At 38.0% G+C, this 19,161-nt stretch overlaps 1 protein-coding gene across 4 annotated transcripts; it reads right to left on the bottom strand.

Annotated features, from left to right (window-relative positions):
• Positions 1-5: 5 nt before the first annotated feature.
• UFSP2 (UFM1 specific peptidase 2) lies at positions 6-19,160 on the bottom strand. Of its 4 annotated transcripts, none has more exons than XM_044938367.1 (12): positions 19,028-19,160; positions 16,023-16,101; positions 12,949-13,132; positions 12,801-12,867; positions 10,254-10,411; positions 9,673-9,865; positions 8,148-8,294; positions 7,135-7,299; positions 6,809-6,933; positions 5,260-5,336; positions 4,234-4,358; positions 6-172 (listed from the first exon to the last, which is right to left on the bottom strand). In XM_044938367.1, exons 1-12 carry the CDS (start codon positions 19,028-19,030, stop codon positions 86-88), a joined length of 1,410 nt encoding a protein of 469 aa, XP_044794302.1. In that variant the 5' UTR covers positions 19,031-19,160; the 3' UTR covers positions 6-85. The 4 variants fall into 4 exon arrangements, with proteins under 4 accessions (XP_044794302.1, XP_044794304.1, XP_044794303.1 ...); XM_044938369.1 differs by lacking the exons at positions 16,023-16,101; positions 19,028-19,160 and adding exons at positions 2,750-2,865; positions 12,658-12,700 and having other exon boundaries at positions 12,974-13,116; XM_044938368.1 differs by lacking the exons at positions 16,023-16,101; positions 19,028-19,160 and adding exons at positions 2,750-2,865; positions 12,658-12,700 and having other exon boundaries at positions 12,949-13,024.
• Position 19,161: the final 1 nt, after the last annotated feature.

The raw sequence follows: 19,161 nt of genomic DNA, 5'->3' as shown, positions 1-19,161 counted from the left end.
CAGGATTTAATTTGAAATTAAATTTATTCTTTATCAACAAAGTTACAAAGTACAATTTTGATACAGTCTTTGAGTCCAAGATATTTTAAATAGTATTTGGTCTCTGAGGGAGGCATAAGTTATAGTAAGCATCCTTGTTCCAAAACTCTGGGCCCTTCCATCCACACCAGCCCTAGATGTGGGAGAAGGGAAAGGAAAACCTATTACAAAGTTACAGGACTACATAATTGAAATTGTAACATTTTACAACCGAATCTTGCAGGAAGACTGTAAATACCTATACAGTGCAAGTATCTGAATTCCTATTAAGCACAGAAAAGTAGCTTATTTGGGTTCATTTCAGATAGAATTAAAAAAATTTTTAATTCTATGATATTTAATCATAGGAATCATTTAAAAAAGGAAAAGCTTCATTATGGTACTATTACTCAATGTCATATTTTATTGATTTTTAAGATGTATGGTTTTATAATTCTGGTAGTCGATGGCATGTGATAATTTAACTGCCATCTGTCCCATGGAAGACTGTATAGACAGTGAGAAAGCCTATGAGCCTTTTCATTGCAAGTGGGCCTCTCCAGCCTCTGATTTCCCAGCAATGGCATCTCAGCAGTGATACCAGGTAGTAAAGCAATCTGAACTTGCCCTTAGGAGTTGCATTCTACATTCTTCATTTTCCTCAGGCCGTAATCACTGCCACTTCCCAGTTTCATGTCAGTATTAATCCTTTTTTCCAGCAGAGAAAATTACTTTCAAACAACATTTCATTGTGAATATAGTTAAGTTCATCAAATTTCTTCTAGGGCCATTGATTTATTTTCTTAAAGACCCAGCTGATGACTTGTCTGAGTTTACATCATTCTGAAATGAAACGCTTGCTTACACATACTTGTTCAGAGGTTATTGAGGACTCAAAATGTCATTGTGCTGAGTGACAGGCAGTGGTCTTGTTCCTTTACCCTACCTAGCTGGGAGTGTATGAATGCGTGCTTAGTCATGACCTACTCTCGTGACCCCATGGACCCTACCTGGCTCCTCTGTCCATGGGATTTTCCAGGTAAGAGTACTGGAGTGGGTTGTCATTTCCTCCTCCAGGGGTCTTCCCAACCCAGAGATGGAACCCAAGTCTCCTGTGTCTCCTGCATTGGTAGGCAGATTCTTTACCACTTGAGTCATCAGGGAAGCCCACCTAACTAGGAGGCTGCTGGGCATTCTGGCAGGGACCTGAAGTCAAAGGTCATAGTTCCTACAGAGGAAGATGGTCTGTTAGCCTGTTTTTTCAGTGTGGAGGGGAGAGGGTTGAGTAGAGATGCTCTTTAGGTCTTTATTATTTTTCTGATTGCAAAAATAAGATACACATAAAAAAATTCAAATAAGGTAAAAGTAAAAATTAAAAAATCCTCTACCAGTTCTGCTCCCCCTGCCTACAGATCAGATCAGATCAGATCAGTCGCTCAGTCGTGTCCAACTTTTTGCGACCCCATGAATCGCAGCACGCCAGGCCTCCCTGTCCATCACCAACTCCTGGAGTTCACTCAGACTCACGTCCATCGAGTCAGTGATGCCATCCAGCCATCTCATCCTCTGTCGTCCCCTTCTCCTGCCCCTAATCCCTCCCAGCATCAGAGTCTTTTCCAATGAGTCAACTCTTCGCATGAGGTGGCCAAAGTACTGCAGTTTCAGCTTCAGCATCATTCCTTCCAAAGAAATCCCAGGGCTGATCTCCTTCAGAATGGACTGGTTGGATCTCCTTGCAGTCCAAGGGACTCTCAAGAGTCTTCTCCAACACCACAGTTCAAAAGCATCAAATCTTCGGCGCTCAGCCTTCTTCACAGTCCAACTCTCACATCCATACATGACCACAGGAAAAACCATAGCCTTGACTAGACGAACCTTAAGTCTCGTTTATTTCCATTGAGAGTTGTTTCTTTACATAAAATTCTTTTTATCATCTCCTTTTTTCAGCAAAACTTTCTCTAATGAATTTCATGTCCTAAAATGTTTTCTTAATGATAGAAAAAGGCTTACACTTTCTGTTTTAATCTTTCACACATGTGGGCCATCTCTAGGTAACTGGTCTCAAATTTTTTTCAAGATAAGTGGGTAGAGACGGTGCCCAAACCAGCAACTGTGGGGGTAAGGAGAGGAGCCAGACGTCTTTCTTTTGAGGTGACTGGCTTAGGGAACTTACACAGGAAAGCTCCCCAAGTGGGTAGAGAGGTCAGGCAGAGGGAGAATTGTCCGTCCGGCCCCTGACCTAGACTGAATGTGTCTAAGACTTGTATGATGAACCCTAATCTCCAATGTGTTGGCATCTGAAGTGGGGCCTCTGGGAGCTGACTGCATTAATGACAACAGAGCCGTCATTAGAGCGCCCAGAGAGCTCCCTCATCCCTTATACCACGTGGGGACAGTGAGGGAGTTTGCCATCTTTGAACTAGAAAGTGGGCCTCACCACCCACTAAATCAGCCGGCACCTCCACCCTGGATTTCCCAGCCTCCAGAACTCTGAGAAGTAAACTTCCGCTACTATAAGCCACTCCCTCTACAGTGTTGTTACAGCAACTCTAAGGCTTCTAAGTGCCTTTAAGATAACATCTAAACACATGCGTCTCAGCCTGGTTCTCAGTGGCCATCCTGACTTAGCTTCTGCAGATCCCTCCAGCCATCAGCCACCCCTCTCCACCAGCTCAAGTCACGTTAAAAATGCCACAGTTCTCAGAACATACCCAGCTTTCCTTTCACTTACTTTGAGTGATCCTTTTGCAGGGGCGGCCTTGTAAGCGCCACCGAAGACAGCATTTTTGGGAGGAAGGAATCCTTTATGGTGGAGGAGAAAATAGCAACCCACTCCAGTATTCTTGCCTGGAGAATCCCGTGGACAGACGAGCCTGGTGGGCTGCTGTCCATGGGGTTGCACAGAGTCGAACACAACTGATGCAACTTAGCATGCATGCATGCATTGGAGAAGGAAACAGCAACCCACTCCAGTATTCTTGCCTAGAGAATCCCAGGGACGGAGGAGCCTGGTGGGCTGCCGTCTATGGGGTCGCAAAGAGTCAGAGGCGACTGAAGCGACTTAGCAGCAGCAGTCCTTTATGGACTCTCCTTCTTTGTCCTTCTATACAAAGGACAAAGAGCTCTTCAAAGATCCATTTTAATACCCCCAGTGCTTAGGACAGTGGATGGTAAATATTAGGTACTTAATGAATGTGCAATGAATGAGCACTTTGCTACAGAAATTGCTCCTATTTTCAGGAAGATATGTATACCAGCCAAGAACATGTCATAGACTTAGAAGTCCAAATGCCTTGAAAGAGAAAATTGTGTGTATGTGGCATTTAAAATTTTAAGAATGTGTTTCTATTCTGTTAGTATTTATAGATGCTCCAATAATTGGCAAAAGACTTTACTAAAGTGGAGATATAAGAGTTCAGCTACATAAAACACTAAAAACTCTTTACATAAACATCTCATCCATAGGGCTTTACTAATCTCATATAGCTATATTCAGTTTTGAAGATCTCTCATAAGTGAATTTCAATGTTAAACCATCCATTTCCCCAGAATCCCCTAGGATTTCTGATTTAAGAAATCTTTTTATTGGTACTAATGACTTATTTGGCAAAACATATAAAACTTTTTAAAAATTTAACTTATGTCTTATAACACTTGCCTCCGAAAGATTTAGTACGGGTTTCATGGAAATTTAGTACTAATTTCTCATTAAAACTCAGTACTAAATCTGAATTAGTTGCCTATAAATTAAGGTAAATTTAAACCTCCTTTAGCTGGTAGTTTAAGCATTAACAAATATTCTTAAATTTGTTTCAAATTCAAATCTTTCATAGAATGAGATTAAGTTATATGTAAAAAAAATATATATATAAAAGCAGTCAAGTCTCCATAATGTCTATCATACTGCCAATTTTGGTTAATTTGAAAATTATAAACGTTATATATTTACTCTTTTTTGAGGCATTGATAAATCTCACTATATTCACAACAAGCTGTAAAGTCTCCAAAGGAATATATTTATGAGTTTCGTATTCTATTACTTTAGTTACCCCTGACCTTCATACCTAGAGAGAGTTACTCATCACAGGCTTAGAGTCCTTCCTTACAGTGAGGATCTCTGCTCTCAGTTTACAATCCAGCTTTCTGTTAGCTTCCAGTTCTCCCTCCTGGTTTTGGGTTCTTTTCCTTGTATTTATTTGTTAAACAGACACTTACCTTTTCCAAAATAACCTGCAGATCTTCAGCACCTGTATAATGTGGATCTAAAATCAGAAATTTTATCTGTCCTGTAATTTCATTCCATGCAACTCCTAGTATTGTGTGAGCCAAAACTCCTCCCCCTATAGAAGAGGAAATAAAGAAATGAGAGGGCATATGTTAGTCTAAACTTCCCACTCAATTTCAGTTGAAAAAAGATTATTTTGCCTATGAATTGATCTAACATAATATTAAAATTGATTGCCCTAAACTGGAAAAGACATAACGTCAAATATACTCTGAAAAGACAAAATCACATCTTTAAGACAGAAAAGATACAATCACATCTATAATCATATTAGGTTTCTATGTCACTTTAATATTCATGGAATTACCTAAACTGGATTTAAAAAGGGCCACAGAGGGTCTAAACTCCTCACAACAGGGTAGCAATCATTGCTGTTGGTACCTCTCTCAGCAGACAAGCCATGTTCTCTCTGCTCTGAGTACCTCCAACGGTGCAGCCTGTCTACTCAGTACTTTCTGTCGTTTGCTGACATCTGCCTACCTGCATTTCTTACACACCAGTCTTAGCTTGCCTTCTGTCATCCAGGGCAAGTCTTATTTCTCATAGAATTGTATCTTTAGATTAGCTAATCCAATTCTCTTATTTTACAAAGAAAGCCCAGAGAGGTTAAGCAATTTGCATAATGTCACACAGCGAGCCAAGTTCCTGACAGCCAGGATGGATGCTATACTGAGTGACCACTGTCTCTTTTCCATTCTGCTCTGAAGTCTATTTGAACACAGTTATCAAATCTCTTCTTAGCCTTTACTACTTCTAGTTATTATAATCTTTTTTATAACTTTCCTCCCATCTTGGAAATTTTAAAAAATATCCAGAGGTCAGTATGCATGCTGTAAAAGCTAATTTTAATATGTTTACAAAGGACTGATATTATGTGCCATTATGTATTTACATTAACGGTAAGTTTCACATATTCTCCATCTACCAAAAGAACACAAGATTCCAAAACACCTTACCAATCATTATTGGAGTTCCTTCACTCTGGAAATGATTAGCCAGTTCCCGTCCCTGAGAGGCCATTTCAGAACCTTGGCTAGAAAGAAACCAGTTTCTATCAGATGAACTATTCTGAAGATCAAATGAGCTTGGGAACTAATGTTTTCTATTTTTTTGGTTTCTTTTTTGGTTATTAAAAATATAGATATAAATTTAAGTAAAATTAAGTGGTAGGGAACTGAGAGCAATTTAAAGCAATACAACCTCTAAATATTTAAGGTCACTAAATGAGCTAGGAAAGAAGACCTTGATTCTTTGCTTCTAGAACTGCATAAGAAGGTTCTGGACTTTTAACCTAAGATTGAAAGTGGTCACTTTGATACTGAGGGGATTCTTATGGGCGGATTTAATTTCAGAAGGATAGGTTTTAAATCCTAGGATTTTGTCTTCTTACCATCAAACTCATCTGTAATTCCTCATCTTTAATCTGGGACCAAAAATACCTGCCCTTCTATGTGACAGGAGATTCCAGGACTAAAACAGACAATGTCTGTGAAGCCAGTGTGAAAACTGCAAAACGTTTGCAAGTACAACATATTTTTAGGGAATATTTCAATATCATACAATTTTTACTTCTGAGAATAGAAAAGATGAAATTTTTTTTTTTTAGAATGGAGGTGCCAGGTGGTGCTAACTAACCCTTAGCTCTTGCTTCGTAAGGAATGAATGAAGCAACATTTTCATGTGTCAAAACTTTCACTTTTTAATCACCATCTACTTCACTATTTAATCTATTACTTATTTGTTAGCACTGATTTCCATATCCAATCCAAATTCCAACTGTGAAATCAGATGTACTAAAGTACTTGGACAATAAGAATAATGACATTACAGTTATCAAGGTTGTCATAATAAATGTATTAAAAACATAAGCTCATATATAAGGAGTAAGCTAGAGATGGTCATAGAAATCAATCTTATCTAATATTTGCTCATATTTTAATACTAGAAGTATTCTATTTTTAATAGATAAGGAAATTTCCTATTATAAATTTCCTATTTATAAACTTTGTATTCCTATATTATAAATTTCCTATTTCCTATATAAAATTTCCTATTATAATAAATAAGGAAAAGATAAAATTATATTTGGATACATGATTAGTTTCTTAAAATCTGAGGAAGCAAAAAGAGTAGGAATAAACAAAAAGGTCAGTCATAGATCAATATTTGATTTTTCCCTTCCAAGAATTCAATGACTTTTCCATTAAAAAACCAGACCTTCTGTAACTACTCAAAGTTGACATATTTCCAAGTTTTCCTCTTCCAGACTAAGACTAGGCCTAGATCGTACAAGTACATATCATGAAGTTTACTCACAAACATCTTCTAAAAAATAACAGCAAAAAAATTTAGGACTGGAAAAAATGAGATTTATAAAGCAAGGGGGCAATGTGGAGGAAGAGAAAAGAGCAAAAACAAATTGGGGGAAAAGCGTACTTTTTTCTTTTAATAAAAGTGACAAACTCTCTTTGAAGTGATTTCTCAAATTTCTTAAAGTTTCCTTACCTGACAAACAGTATTTTTGAAGTTACACCAATCAAATGGTTCAGCACCAGCTGTACCTCGATAGATCCAATCCACTGCCGTGATCCAACAAATGTTGCTGGTTTGTCCCCAGCATCAACTAGAGCCTTTATTTAAAAATACAAAAAAAAAATCATACACAAGACAGCTATTAAAAATTATGTATAGGGATTTCCCTTGATTATTAGTATATATGTTTTTTCCCTTCAAAACAGAAGTAAGTCTGGACCATGAGGTAGGTATAATTATTTAATGGTATATTAGGGTCCATGAAACGTCCATATAATTCAAAATGGCATGTTCTGTACCTGCTGGATTTCTCTGTGTGTTGGAATGGATCTTTCTGTGTATCCCTGGTGTTTGAACCAGGAGCAGATAGTCTGTAGAGACCGATAAGCACAGCCCCAGCCATTGTCATCTATTCGATCCTGCATATAATGATGGTAACCATATGTGCCCTGGACCACATAAACCTATATAAAAAGAAGAAACACAGTAATATATTAACTGTAGATGTATATATTTGGAAAAGGTGATGGCATCCCACTCCAGTACTCTTGCCTGGAAAATCCCATAGATGGAGGAGCCTGGTGGGCTGCAGTCCATGGGGTCGCTAAGGGTTGGACACGACTGAGCGACTTCACTTTCACTTTTCACTTTCATGCATTGGAGAAGGAAATGGCAACCCGCTCCAGTGTTCTTGCCTGGAGAATCCCAGGGACGGGGAAGCCTGGTGGGCTGCCGTCTATGGGGTCGCACAGAGTCGGACACGACTGAAGTGACTTAGCAGCAGCAGATGTATATATTATATGTATACATACGTACATCATCTATTAAGATAACATTATATACATACACATGCTCAAGTCATTTACTGTTTTCAGAGCTAGATTGTTACTTTTGCTGCTAAGTCACTCCAGTCGTGTCCGACTCTGTGCGACCCCATAGACAGCAGCCCACGAGGCTTCCCCGTCCCTGGGATTCTCCAGGCAATAACACTGGAGTGGGTTGCCATTTTCTTCTCCAATGATTACTTTTAGTGCCTTATAAAAATTAAAAAAATAAAAAAAATACTCTCCAACTCTTTCAATATATCAGTGTATTACTGATACAAAAGTGAAGTAAGAACAGTATGAGAAAATAAAATTGTAAAGACAATATCATTACATAAATGCAAAAATCTTAACAAAATATTAGCAACCTAAGTCCCGCAGAGAATAAAAAAAAAATTAATCACAATCAAATATCCACTGGGCAGAAGCAAAAAACAACTAATGACACTAATGATCACCCAACTCGTATAAACAATTACTAAACTCACCATACCAGTCTCTATGTTAGGTGGATTGAGATAAGTATGTGGATTTCTAATGTAACCATCTTTGTATGGTTCATCTGGAAAATGATAAGCATTAGACCTTTTGAAATAAGGTCTGTCATGAGGCAGATTGAAGACATCGTGTAATTCCTAAATAAAACCAGAATCAACAGGAAATAAGAGAAAAAAGGTTAAATGATATAGGTTCCCAGTCAATAAATAAACCCAAAACAGAAAATTTACTATATACTGGTTATACAAGATATCAAACACTTATGATTTTATTCATGAAGGTCAAAGAGGGTGAGATTTAAACAAAAACCAAAAAGGATTTATTTTGGTTTATCTATGCATATGGATAGAAACTGGAAGAGAATATAGAAAATTGAAAATAATTTGTTACAGTGAAAGAACTGAGATAATTTAAAATTACTTATTGTAACACAGTCTGCTAAAATAAATCCAGGCTAAAGACTAGTTTTGAAAGTCTTATAAATGAGTAATTAACAAAGATATAACTATACCAAAATAATCATGCTTAGGTTTTCATTTTTAAAAATCATGCTTAGAGTATTTAACAAATATAAGGGGTAGTGATTAGATTACGGAATGGAAATTGGTGGTTTAAAGAGCAATATGGCATCAAAATAAAAATACACATATATGTTTAAAAGGCAACATATTCCTGAATGTATAAAAACATGTAATAGTTACTCTGAAAGTCTGATATCTTCTTTTTGATATCTCCTATGTATTCAAGCAGTTTGAATTAGATCATTAGCTTGTGTAACTGTTGCCTCTGCAAATCAATTCATTTGGCACTTACAGAGAGGCACAGAGGGTTACAGTGTTACATCTCTTTTCAGGGACACAGATTGGGAAGATGTTTCCATGGTATAATTTGATGGGTACTAGGCAAGGCCACATATCAAAAATATATACTAACAAAAAATACATACTACCAAAAAAAAAAAAAAAATATATATATATATACACACACACACTATCAAACCAGTCGTTTGCCAATAAATCTCATTTCTTTGAATGCTGATCATGTTTTCTTCAAAACGCCTCTAATAAAACCCAAATGACCCTGGGAGGTGGGGGATGGAGTACTACAAATCCTAATTAGAAACAGGATAAAATCTAATTTCCCTTCTCTAACTGTAATCTTGTCTCTTTTATAAATTTACAAGTAATGGAAAAGAAAAGGAAATTATTAAATAGCACTCATCAGCTACTCTAGGCATGTAAGTATCTTTTCATTCTTATATTTCACTACAGAAAAATAACATATGAACTTCACCGAATATATAAATTAAAATGTTATATATAATTTAGCATAATATTTTTTTAAAAAGACTTAAAAAAGTTACATGAGAATAGACATTAAATAACATGTAAAGCCAATACTGTGCATCCACACTTTATAAAATTAAATCACAAAATGCTGGCTATTTATTAGAAGCACAAAATTAAATACAAAATGAATGATATTTTTATTTTTCTAAGAATGAATTGGTCTTACCTTTCTATAGGCCTGCAGCTGACCATCGGGAATTCCTGATGGATATGAAATTGTTACAAGATTTTTTTCCCCTGGTAATAAAAAGTGCAGTGGTTCAGGAACCACAATGGATGTTCCTTTCATGTATTTCAAAATGCATTTTTCCATATCAGTTAGTTGATTATGAATTGCATCAACTAGAAGTTTACGAACTCTGTGGGGCGGAAATATACAAGTGCATTAACAAAAATTATAATAGTTATGATACATGAAACTGTTGAGTGAATATATTCCTAATATGCCCTCAATAGGACTGGGTTTATTAAAGTAAGTCTAAATAATAAAAAGTTAATGTTAAATAAACTAAATTTCCTCTGTGCAGATAAATGGAAAATTCTATAGGTTTTGCATATTATCCTACTTCCTCAATAAACACTGAATTACTAGATGACTCTTAGTTTAATAATAAACACGGAGTAAATCATAGTAAAAAAGAACAACCACCACCCTAGATATGCCTCAATGACACTTAAAAATGGGCTTTGATTACTTTGGGGGAGGGTCCTCATTTAAAGGTGGCAGTAGTATTAGAAAATACCTACTTTCCCCACATTTCTTCTGCAGCAACAGATAAAACTGCATCAACTGGTAAAGTCATACTAACATAGTGATGTCCTCCGCTTTCTCTTTCAATAATGGGCGTTATGGCGGCCAGAGGGGTTGACACTTCCAGCATCAGATCTATATTTACTATTTGATGCTACAAAGATAAACAGTAATAGTTAACTTAAAGCACACTGAACAATAATATAAAAGGTAAGTAAAAGGACTTTTTAAGGACCATATAAAGTACATTACTGGAGAAGGCAATGGCACCCCACTCCAGTACTCTTGCCTGGAAAATCCCATGGCCAGAGGAGCCTGGTAGGCTGCAGTCCATGGGGTCACTAGGAGTCAGACACGACTGAGCGACTTCACTTTCACTTTTCACTTTCATGCATTGGAGAAGGAAATGGCAACCCACTCCAGTGTTCTTGCCTGGAGACTCCTAGGGACAGGGGAGCCTGGTGGGCTGCTGTCTCTGGGGTCACACAGAGTCAGACACTACTGAAGCGACTTAGCAGCAACAGCAAACTATATTACAGTAAATTATTTAAAAGCACAATTCTTAGCTTAAAGAAAAATTCTTCTCTGCTTCAGAATAATCTGAGGAGAGGCACAGAGTGAGTGGGAAATGAAGATGAAACCAGACCGATCATGTATCCAGAAGCATTAAAAGTTCACTATGGTTCATTGTACTATATTTGTATAGATTTAAAATTTTCAAAAAAATGAATAAACAAGATACAATACCACAAATCAAGAAACTTTTAAACATATGTTATGACTATATACCTCTGCTCTAAAGACATACTAATAATGAACTCTGTTAGAAGGTTTGATTTTGATAGTGGTATGGAAAAACAATTCTGAAAATGTTTTCTGTGTATTAAACAAATTTAGCAAAATATTAAGAGTACTGGAAGCCAGGTTTCTCACCAGGAGAAGGTTAGGAATTGTGTGAGGCTGAAGTATTATTGGGGGTATATGATTTACACGGGTAAATCTTGATGTGTGCATTATATATGTATAGTATGTGTGCATACATGTCTGCCTTCCTTGGGGAAATGGCTGATTCCTGAGATGAAATAGCAAAAGTACATGAACCTGGAACATCCTTGGAAAAAAGTATGAAGTATTCAAAAGTACAGTATCAAGAGGACACTGGAGCCAGCATGAAGCTTCTCTTGGCCAAAGCAGAAAATATGAGCATCAAAATAACTGATGGCAGCTAACAGACAACTCATTGCATAAAACAGGAATCCACGCTTCCACGCGGTTAATACACAGCGAAAAGGGAAAGTGCTTCCTTTCAGTACAAAGGCATCTTGTAAACATAAAAGGAAACAACAGACTTAGAAAAAAATCACCACTTTGCAACCATCAGATTAATGCTAGATTCTGACAACAATTATCAACTGATGTTAGAAGTGTTGGGTAAAAACTTGATGAGGAATAGGATATTTACATAAACTCAAAGCATCTTCCCGCAAGATACCTTCAAATTATCAGGGCACAAAATAGGACCCTCACAGTAGAGAAAAGTGGCAGTTACCACATTAAGTGATCAACGTTAACGTCATTGATACGAGAACCAACTAAGCATATGCCTCTTTCACATGACGTGCTGGGGACACACGTTGCTTCTTTGGGATTCCCATCAACAATGACCACCTGAACCCACCATAAGGCGGCTGAGAACAAACTCAAACCCAATCTGAGAAACATTCTACAGAATACCTGACCTGTAACCCTCAAGATGTCAACCTCCAAAGACCGGTAACTCTCAAATCCTTATCCAAAGCCCATAGTTTTTTTGTACACTCCACATTTAAAAATCTCACAGCTCAGGTCGACACCTCACTGGTGTCTCAAACATAGTATGACCAACACTGACCTCATGTCTTCCCCATCTCCCATCTTTACCCAAGCAAGAAGCTGGTCATCTCACATCCAGTAAGTCTCCAAGTACAATCCTTTTCATTCCCTAAATATTTCTTGTATCCATTCCCTTCTCTTTATTACTATAGCTACTGGTTTTGTTCAGATTCCCCCGAGTGGTCTCTGTCCACATCTCCAACCTCATGTCCACTCTATTATTCTCACTAGTCTGGAAAAACGCTACAGTCATATAAAATATTAACTTTGTACAACTTCCTGCCTTGAAGTAGCTGCTCTGTTTTTTATCTCTAACACCTGGCAAAGTTTGTGGCACGTGGCAGATACTCAACAGTACTGGTTCAAAAATCAACAGAACCAAAACTGTGAAGAAAAGTAAATCACTTTATCATTTACTATTTCATATAGCATAATGCGTCACTGTCATGTTTCAGAATGATTCCTTTTTAAGTAATCTTCAAACATACTCAAGGACAAAAGTTTAGATATATAAAACAGAGGTATAACCTTGGGCATGTCACTTAATCTTTCTGGACTTGAATCATCTGATCTGTAAAAAAAAAAAAAATAAGAACTTTCTAAGATCTCACTCAAAGCCAAATTCAAGGACTGAAAATTTTTATCACTAAGAAGACAGGTGATTTGCTTACCATGTCTGATAACTTTTTATCTTTCTTCTTTGTGAATTTTCGTTTTGTATCTTCTTCCTGTTCAAATCTAAAATTTTAATACACGGAGATGTTTATAATATGAAATGATATTGTAAAAACATTTCTAGCAATCTTCAAGCATACTCACTGAATAAAGCGCATTATGTCCTTACAGGCAGAACTGTCGGTCAGCTCTCCTGGGACGGTGTTCATGTCACTGTTAGGCCATACGTACACTGAACTGTGGCAAATTCTGAACACAAGGGCATTTGAAGACAGCTTGGTTGACAGGTCACTCAGTACATGCTTTAGTGCGTTCTTGATAAAAATTTCTAAATAAAAGAACACAAATAGAAGTTATATAAAAAACTGCAAACTTTTCAACATGAAGGTATCCAAGCACACAAAAGTAGAGCACAGTAAAAGTGACCCCCAAATATCCATTCCTCAGATTCAATAATGTAAAAAAAGTTTGTTTTGTCTTTAAAAAAAAGGGAGATAGAATTCATAGACCAGAAAATCCATTCTTTTAATGTGCACAATTCAGTTGCTTTTAGTATACCACAAGGTTTGCAATCATCACTATCTAATCCCAGAACATTCCATCACCCCCAAATAAACCCTGGACTTCCCAGCAGTCATTCCCCATCCCCCCGCACTTACTTATGGCAATCACTAACCTACTTTTGATCTCTGTAGACTGGCTTACTCTGGACACTTCATATAAATAAAATCACACATTTTGTGGCTTTTTGTGTCTGGCTTCTTTCACTCAGCCTAGTATCTTCAAGAATCAACCAACTGTGAATCCATCCCTAGCATGAATTAGCACTTCACTCTTTTTTATGGCTGAATAATATTCCATTATATGAACAGAACATACTCTGTTTATTCATTTGTAAACTGATACATATTTGGGTTGTTTCTATCTTTTAGCTATCATGAATAATGGTTTTACAAATATTTGTGCAGAAGTTATTGTGTGGATATATCTTTAATTCTTTTAGGTAATAACCCAGAAGGAACTGCTGGATCATATGGTGACTCTCTTTTTGTGGACCTGTCAAACTGCTTTCTAGAGGAACCGCATCATTTTATGCTCCCATCAGCAATGGATGAGGATTCCAATTACTCTCAAAATACCATATTACTTACAGAAATAAAACTCTGGAGTGAGATTTGAATTTCTTAGTAGTTCTCTTCCTCAAACTATATCCCACTAAGACTGTACAAAGTATTGTGTTCTTAAGTCATGTTCTTTTTTCCTCTATGTGGTATGTCATCAAACCTGGTATTTGTCTGACTTCAATGATTTCCTTTTTACTTAACAGAATTTTTTGAATATAAAAAACATTTTCATGGTTCCAAAGTCAAAACTATATAAAAAGATACATCTGAAGAAGACAATATTTAAATATTTGTACCAGTTTTATACTCCTAAATCCTAAACCTATTTAACTCTGTGGTTAAAATATTTAACTATCACATCGATACCTTGATAAATAAATACCTGGAGGTTGTGGGAGAGAAAGATTACTTATAACAAGTCAGATATAAAGGCATCCTGATATGTTTCAGAAATCCAAATTTAAAGATTTATAGTTTCACTACAAAAGACAAACATAATTCCTGGATTACCTTCTGCCCATCCCTGAAGACAGTGAAATATCTAAATAATTGTGATGTCTTTAAAGTTAAACACCTCCGTTCTCAGTATTTCCTCATTAATGATTCCCTTCAAGGAGTGTTTCAAAGAGTTGGGTACAGGAGTAGGAATACTATTAAGTCAGAAAACAAGCTCAAATACATCAATTATTTGGGTAAAAAGCATCTGCAGTCCCTATTTACATTTGAAATTACATCATTATGTCTGTTGACTGATAGATCAGTTACACTTTGCAGTTAAGTTCATAGCAAAGGATAACTTCAATTTGTAGCGAGTTGTAAAATGTAAGGCTTTATCCACAAAAGTAACACCCTGTATGGGAGCTCAGTAGTTAAGTCATGTCCGGCTCTTTGTGACACCATGGACTACAGCCTCGCCAGGCTCCTGTGTCCATGGGATCTTCCAGGCAAGAATACCGGAGTGAGCTGCCATTTCTTTCTCTAGAGGCTCTTCCCGACCCAGGGATCCAACCCATGTCTCCTGCATTGGCGGATGGATTCTTCACCACTGAGCCACCAGGGAAGCCCAAGGAACAACACTTTACTGATAAGACAGGCGTAAAAATGAGTTTGATTTAGTTCTTGCAAAATGATTCTCATCTTGATTGCACATTAGAGAATCAACTAAAGAACTTACTGATGCCCAAGTCTCTGTCCTTGAGACTTACCTTATTTGGTTGGGGAGTGGGGATCAGAATGTGGACCAACACAGAGAACAATTTTTTAATATGAAGGGATGGGTCAGAAAGACCATCTTGCATTCTCTCTCTTCCTCTTTCCAAGGGGCCAGTAAATAATCATCAGCTGGTGATCTTGAAGGAACTTTGACACTGTTTATTCCTCACCTTTCTGAACTTCTCTGTGGCTCCTGACACCCTTGATCATACTTTTCTTGAGTGATTTCATCTAATACAAGGCATTAACTATCATCCTTGGGATACATTAAGTTCTCTATCTCCAATTCTGACCACTCTCCCCCAAGTTTCAGACTCAAATTACCAAGTGCCAGCTGGGAATTCACACTTGATGTACTGTGGCATTTCAAATGAAACACATCTCAAACACAGCTCCTTGTCATCCTCCTCCGATATCCTTTAGCTTGGTTTGTGGCAAGCAGTCAGAAACAGGAAGACATCCTAGAGTTTGGTTTATACCAACACTGCTGATTTTTCTCCCATAGAACCTGCCTGCCATTCCTAAACCACACGATCTCAAGAGAATGGGTTCTGGAGTCTTACGGTGATGTACTATTTAAGTCTGCAAAGTCTAAGTCTAGCTGTCTCATTTACATTATGCTCAGGGTGGATATTTATATTTATTGTCACAATTTTCTTGGAGAGGGCAGTAAAGTTTCTTAAGGGGACACCTTAATGTGCAGAGGAGCCCCATGGGCTAGCAGTGGTGGGGAACGCAGTGTCTAAGTTTCTCATATCACTTCTATTTGACTTTAGACAGTTTATTCACCCTCTCACTCAGTTTCATTTTCAAAATGGGGAGAATCTCACAATATTTCATCATCGCTTTTATAGTAAAAAAGGAGTATCTTGGAAGACCTACCATTAGGAGTAGCTAGCTGAAAAGCTAGATCAAGGCCACCTCTTATTCTGAAGAGTATATCCATAGCCTCTGAAATAACCTAAGACAAATAAAACCAAAATTTCATTGTAAAACAAAAGAAACTCATCCTTATATAAATTAGAATCTAACTGAATTTAGATTAAGGCATAAATTAACTGTGACTTTTCAAATTATTTTATGAATTAATTCCTTGCTTTATGGAGAAAAACACAACAAGAAAAACACAACACCATAAATTCTGTATTAGAGGTTCTAAGCCTTTGTTCCACATTGAAATCACCTGAGGATTTTAAAGTACCCATTCCTAGGCTACACTCCCAGAGATTCTGATAAATTGGTCTGGGGAGGATATTTAAAAACTCTTCTATGTCAATGATTCTAAAGGAAAAAGATTGAGGACCACACTGCTCTGGGACAGTATTTCTGAATTATAGTCTTCACAATCATAGGGTTTAACAATGCCATGAAAAGATCAACGGTCAAGAAATGGTTTAAGAATAGGACAGGAACACTGAACCTATTATGATAACAACTGGTGGGCAAGACAATGAAATGAAACTAATATATCACTGATGGTGGGAGTATAAACTCTTAGAATTCATCACAGGGTGATGTGGCAATAGAATCAAAAGCCTTACATTCTTATTCTTGGTCTAGTAATTCTGCATATAGAAATTTAATCTAAGGAAATCTGCAAAACACACACAGATTAGTGTATACGAATATTAGCCTGTCAACAAGAGGAAACCAATTAAATAATTACAAACATTATACAGCAATGAAAAATCATGCTTTATGTGAATATTTAATGCTGTAGGAAAATGCCTGCAACTTATAAAGGGGAAAAAAAAGCACTTGTAAAATGAAATTATTAGCAGTTCTTAATTTGGGTCCATAAGCTGAATTTCACGTAGTTGATGACATATGACAAAAGATATATCATTTTGCTTGGGGAGAAGGGTGGGAAAGAGGAAGGCAACCTCTGGGAAAAGGTTTCAAAGATTTCATCAGATTCTTAAAATATGCCCCGAACAAGATGAAGAACTATACTACACACTAAGAGTCCTATTTTTAACTAAATCAGTAAGTACAACATTTACTAAGCTCTTAAAAAGTAGAAGGCACTATGCTAAATGACTAGACATATACTAACTCTGATACTCAAAATAGGTACCATTACTATTTTTCTCATTTATAATCCCTGTCACATTGTTCCAAGGGTGACTGCTTTTATTTTCCACAAAGTATAACCTATTGAAAGGCCATGCCCTTTGCCCCAGTTATACTTCTTGGAATTTATCCTAAAGAAATAATCAGGAAAGTTCAGGACAAAGTTAGCTTGAATGCTGTCCACTTATCTTACTGTTGTTCATCACAGCAAAAAAACAAACAAAAAAAATCCCCACCTAAATTGCCATCAGTAAGAATCTGTTAAGTATAAGAAGTTGATTAAATACTATGTACCTATTTGAATAAAAAATATTTAATGGCACTGAAAGATACTTTAAAGTACGAGCAACATTTCACTGTTTCTTTCTGTATGACCTTGTAACTCACTCAAGTGTGTCTTTTCTGTAATACTGGAAAAATATCACAGGGTTGTTCTAAAGGTTCCATAAGAGATTTTATGTGAATACACTAGAATCTCCTTACACTTCTGAATTGAGACTCTCTCTGAACAAATAACATTTAAACTGAGATCCGAGCAGGAAGTAGATAAGAGCATTTCCAACAGAAGTATTCCAAGTAGTATTCCAAAATTCCAAAGGAAAGACAGGGGTGAAAGTGGCTGAACCTTTCCCATGGAGGGGCTCTGACTGGTGAAGGCCTGCTTACAAGACCACTTAAGACACCATAGCAGATGGTTAGATCTCATGGTGCCAAGGACAAGAATAGCTAGAGACTGTGATGACTGACAACCATTTAGAGGTCAGTCCTGTCCGACTCCTTGCGACCCCATGGACTACAGAGTCCATGGAATTCTCCAGGCCAGAATACTGGAGTGGGTAGCCGTTCCCTTCTCCAGGGGATCTTCCCAAGCCAGGGATCAAATCTAGGTCTCCCGCATTGCATGCGGATTCTTTACCAGCTGAGCCACAAGGGAAGCCCAAGAATACTGGAGTGGGTAGCCTATCCCTTCGCCAAGTGATCTTCCCAACCCAGGGATGGAACCGGGGTCTCCTGCATTGCAGGTGGAGTCTTTACCAAATGAGCTATCAGGGAAGCCCCTGTAGATTCCATAGTATTTGGGACATTCCATAGATGTTCAGGAGCTGCGAAGAGGGCGATGTCAAGGATGATTTCCAGGTGTTTGGCATGAACAACGGTGCGGTGGGTGGTGCCGCAATGACCTGAGACGGGGTCACTGGAGGAAAAGCAGGGTGAGGTGGGGATGGGTAAGTCAGTTTTGAACTTGCTAAGTTTAAAATATATATGGGCCAACCAAGTGGAGGTACAGTTAGTAGATATGCGGCTCTGGAGCTCAGAATACATCTCTAAGCTGGAGATACAAATTCTGGAGAAAGCACAGGGTGTAAAGAAAAGTACTGAACACAAATCTAGGGATACCGGACTGCAGCAGAACCTGCCTGAGCAGTCAGGGGGAAACCAGGGAAGTGTTACCAACCACACTGCCGAGAGAACAAAAGGTATGTGGAAAGTTACTCTTCTCTTTTCCAGGTCCACTCTTTCTTCGAAACTTTTAAAAACCTCTTATGATTCCCTCGTTCTCAAAATGCACGCACAAGGGAAAGGTGCAGGGAGAGCGGAGGAGCCGGGGAGTCGAAGGTCTTCCGGGGGCGGCTTCCCTCCGGCTCTACCGGGAGGGGCCAGGCCGAGGAGGAGAAGGCCCAGACCAAGGCCCGGACCACCGGTCCCCGGCAGATCCAGTTCTTTCAAGGGCCGCAGAGCCCCACTTGCAGGCAGCTAGTGAGGTCGGAGGTAACCACGCAGGAGTCGGTGGCGAGCTGGGGAGGAATACTCACCATATCAGCTACGCGGCGCCGACGTGCAACGCAGAGGCTCGCCCACCGCTCAGGAGGCTGGCTCGGAAGTGGTTCCGCCGGAGGGCGGGATTTGGGAGGGCTGACTACCGTTCCCAAAATGCCCTGCGGCGTGC

This window comes from Bubalus bubalis, chromosome 1, assembly GCF_019923935.1.
Source record: "Bubalus bubalis isolate 160015118507 breed Murrah chromosome 1, NDDB_SH_1, whole genome shotgun sequence".
Taxonomy (NCBI): domain Eukaryota; kingdom Metazoa; phylum Chordata; class Mammalia; order Artiodactyla; family Bovidae; genus Bubalus; species Bubalus bubalis.
This window is presented reverse-complemented; position numbering and strand designations above follow the sequence as displayed.

What these genes read in the sequence shown, in the direction of transcription:
- UFSP2 (XM_044938367.1), bottom strand. An exon ending in GCAGAAGAAATGTGGGGAAA is followed by an intron (nt 9,866 to 10,253) that starts GTAGGTATTTTC and finishes TCCGCCCCACAG; the next exon opens with AGTTCGTAAACTTCTAGTTG. An exon ending in TCAAAAATACTGTTTGTCAG is followed by an intron (nt 5,337 to 6,808) that starts GTAAGGAAACTT and finishes GTTTCTTTCTAG; the next exon opens with CCAAGGTTCTGAAATGGCCT.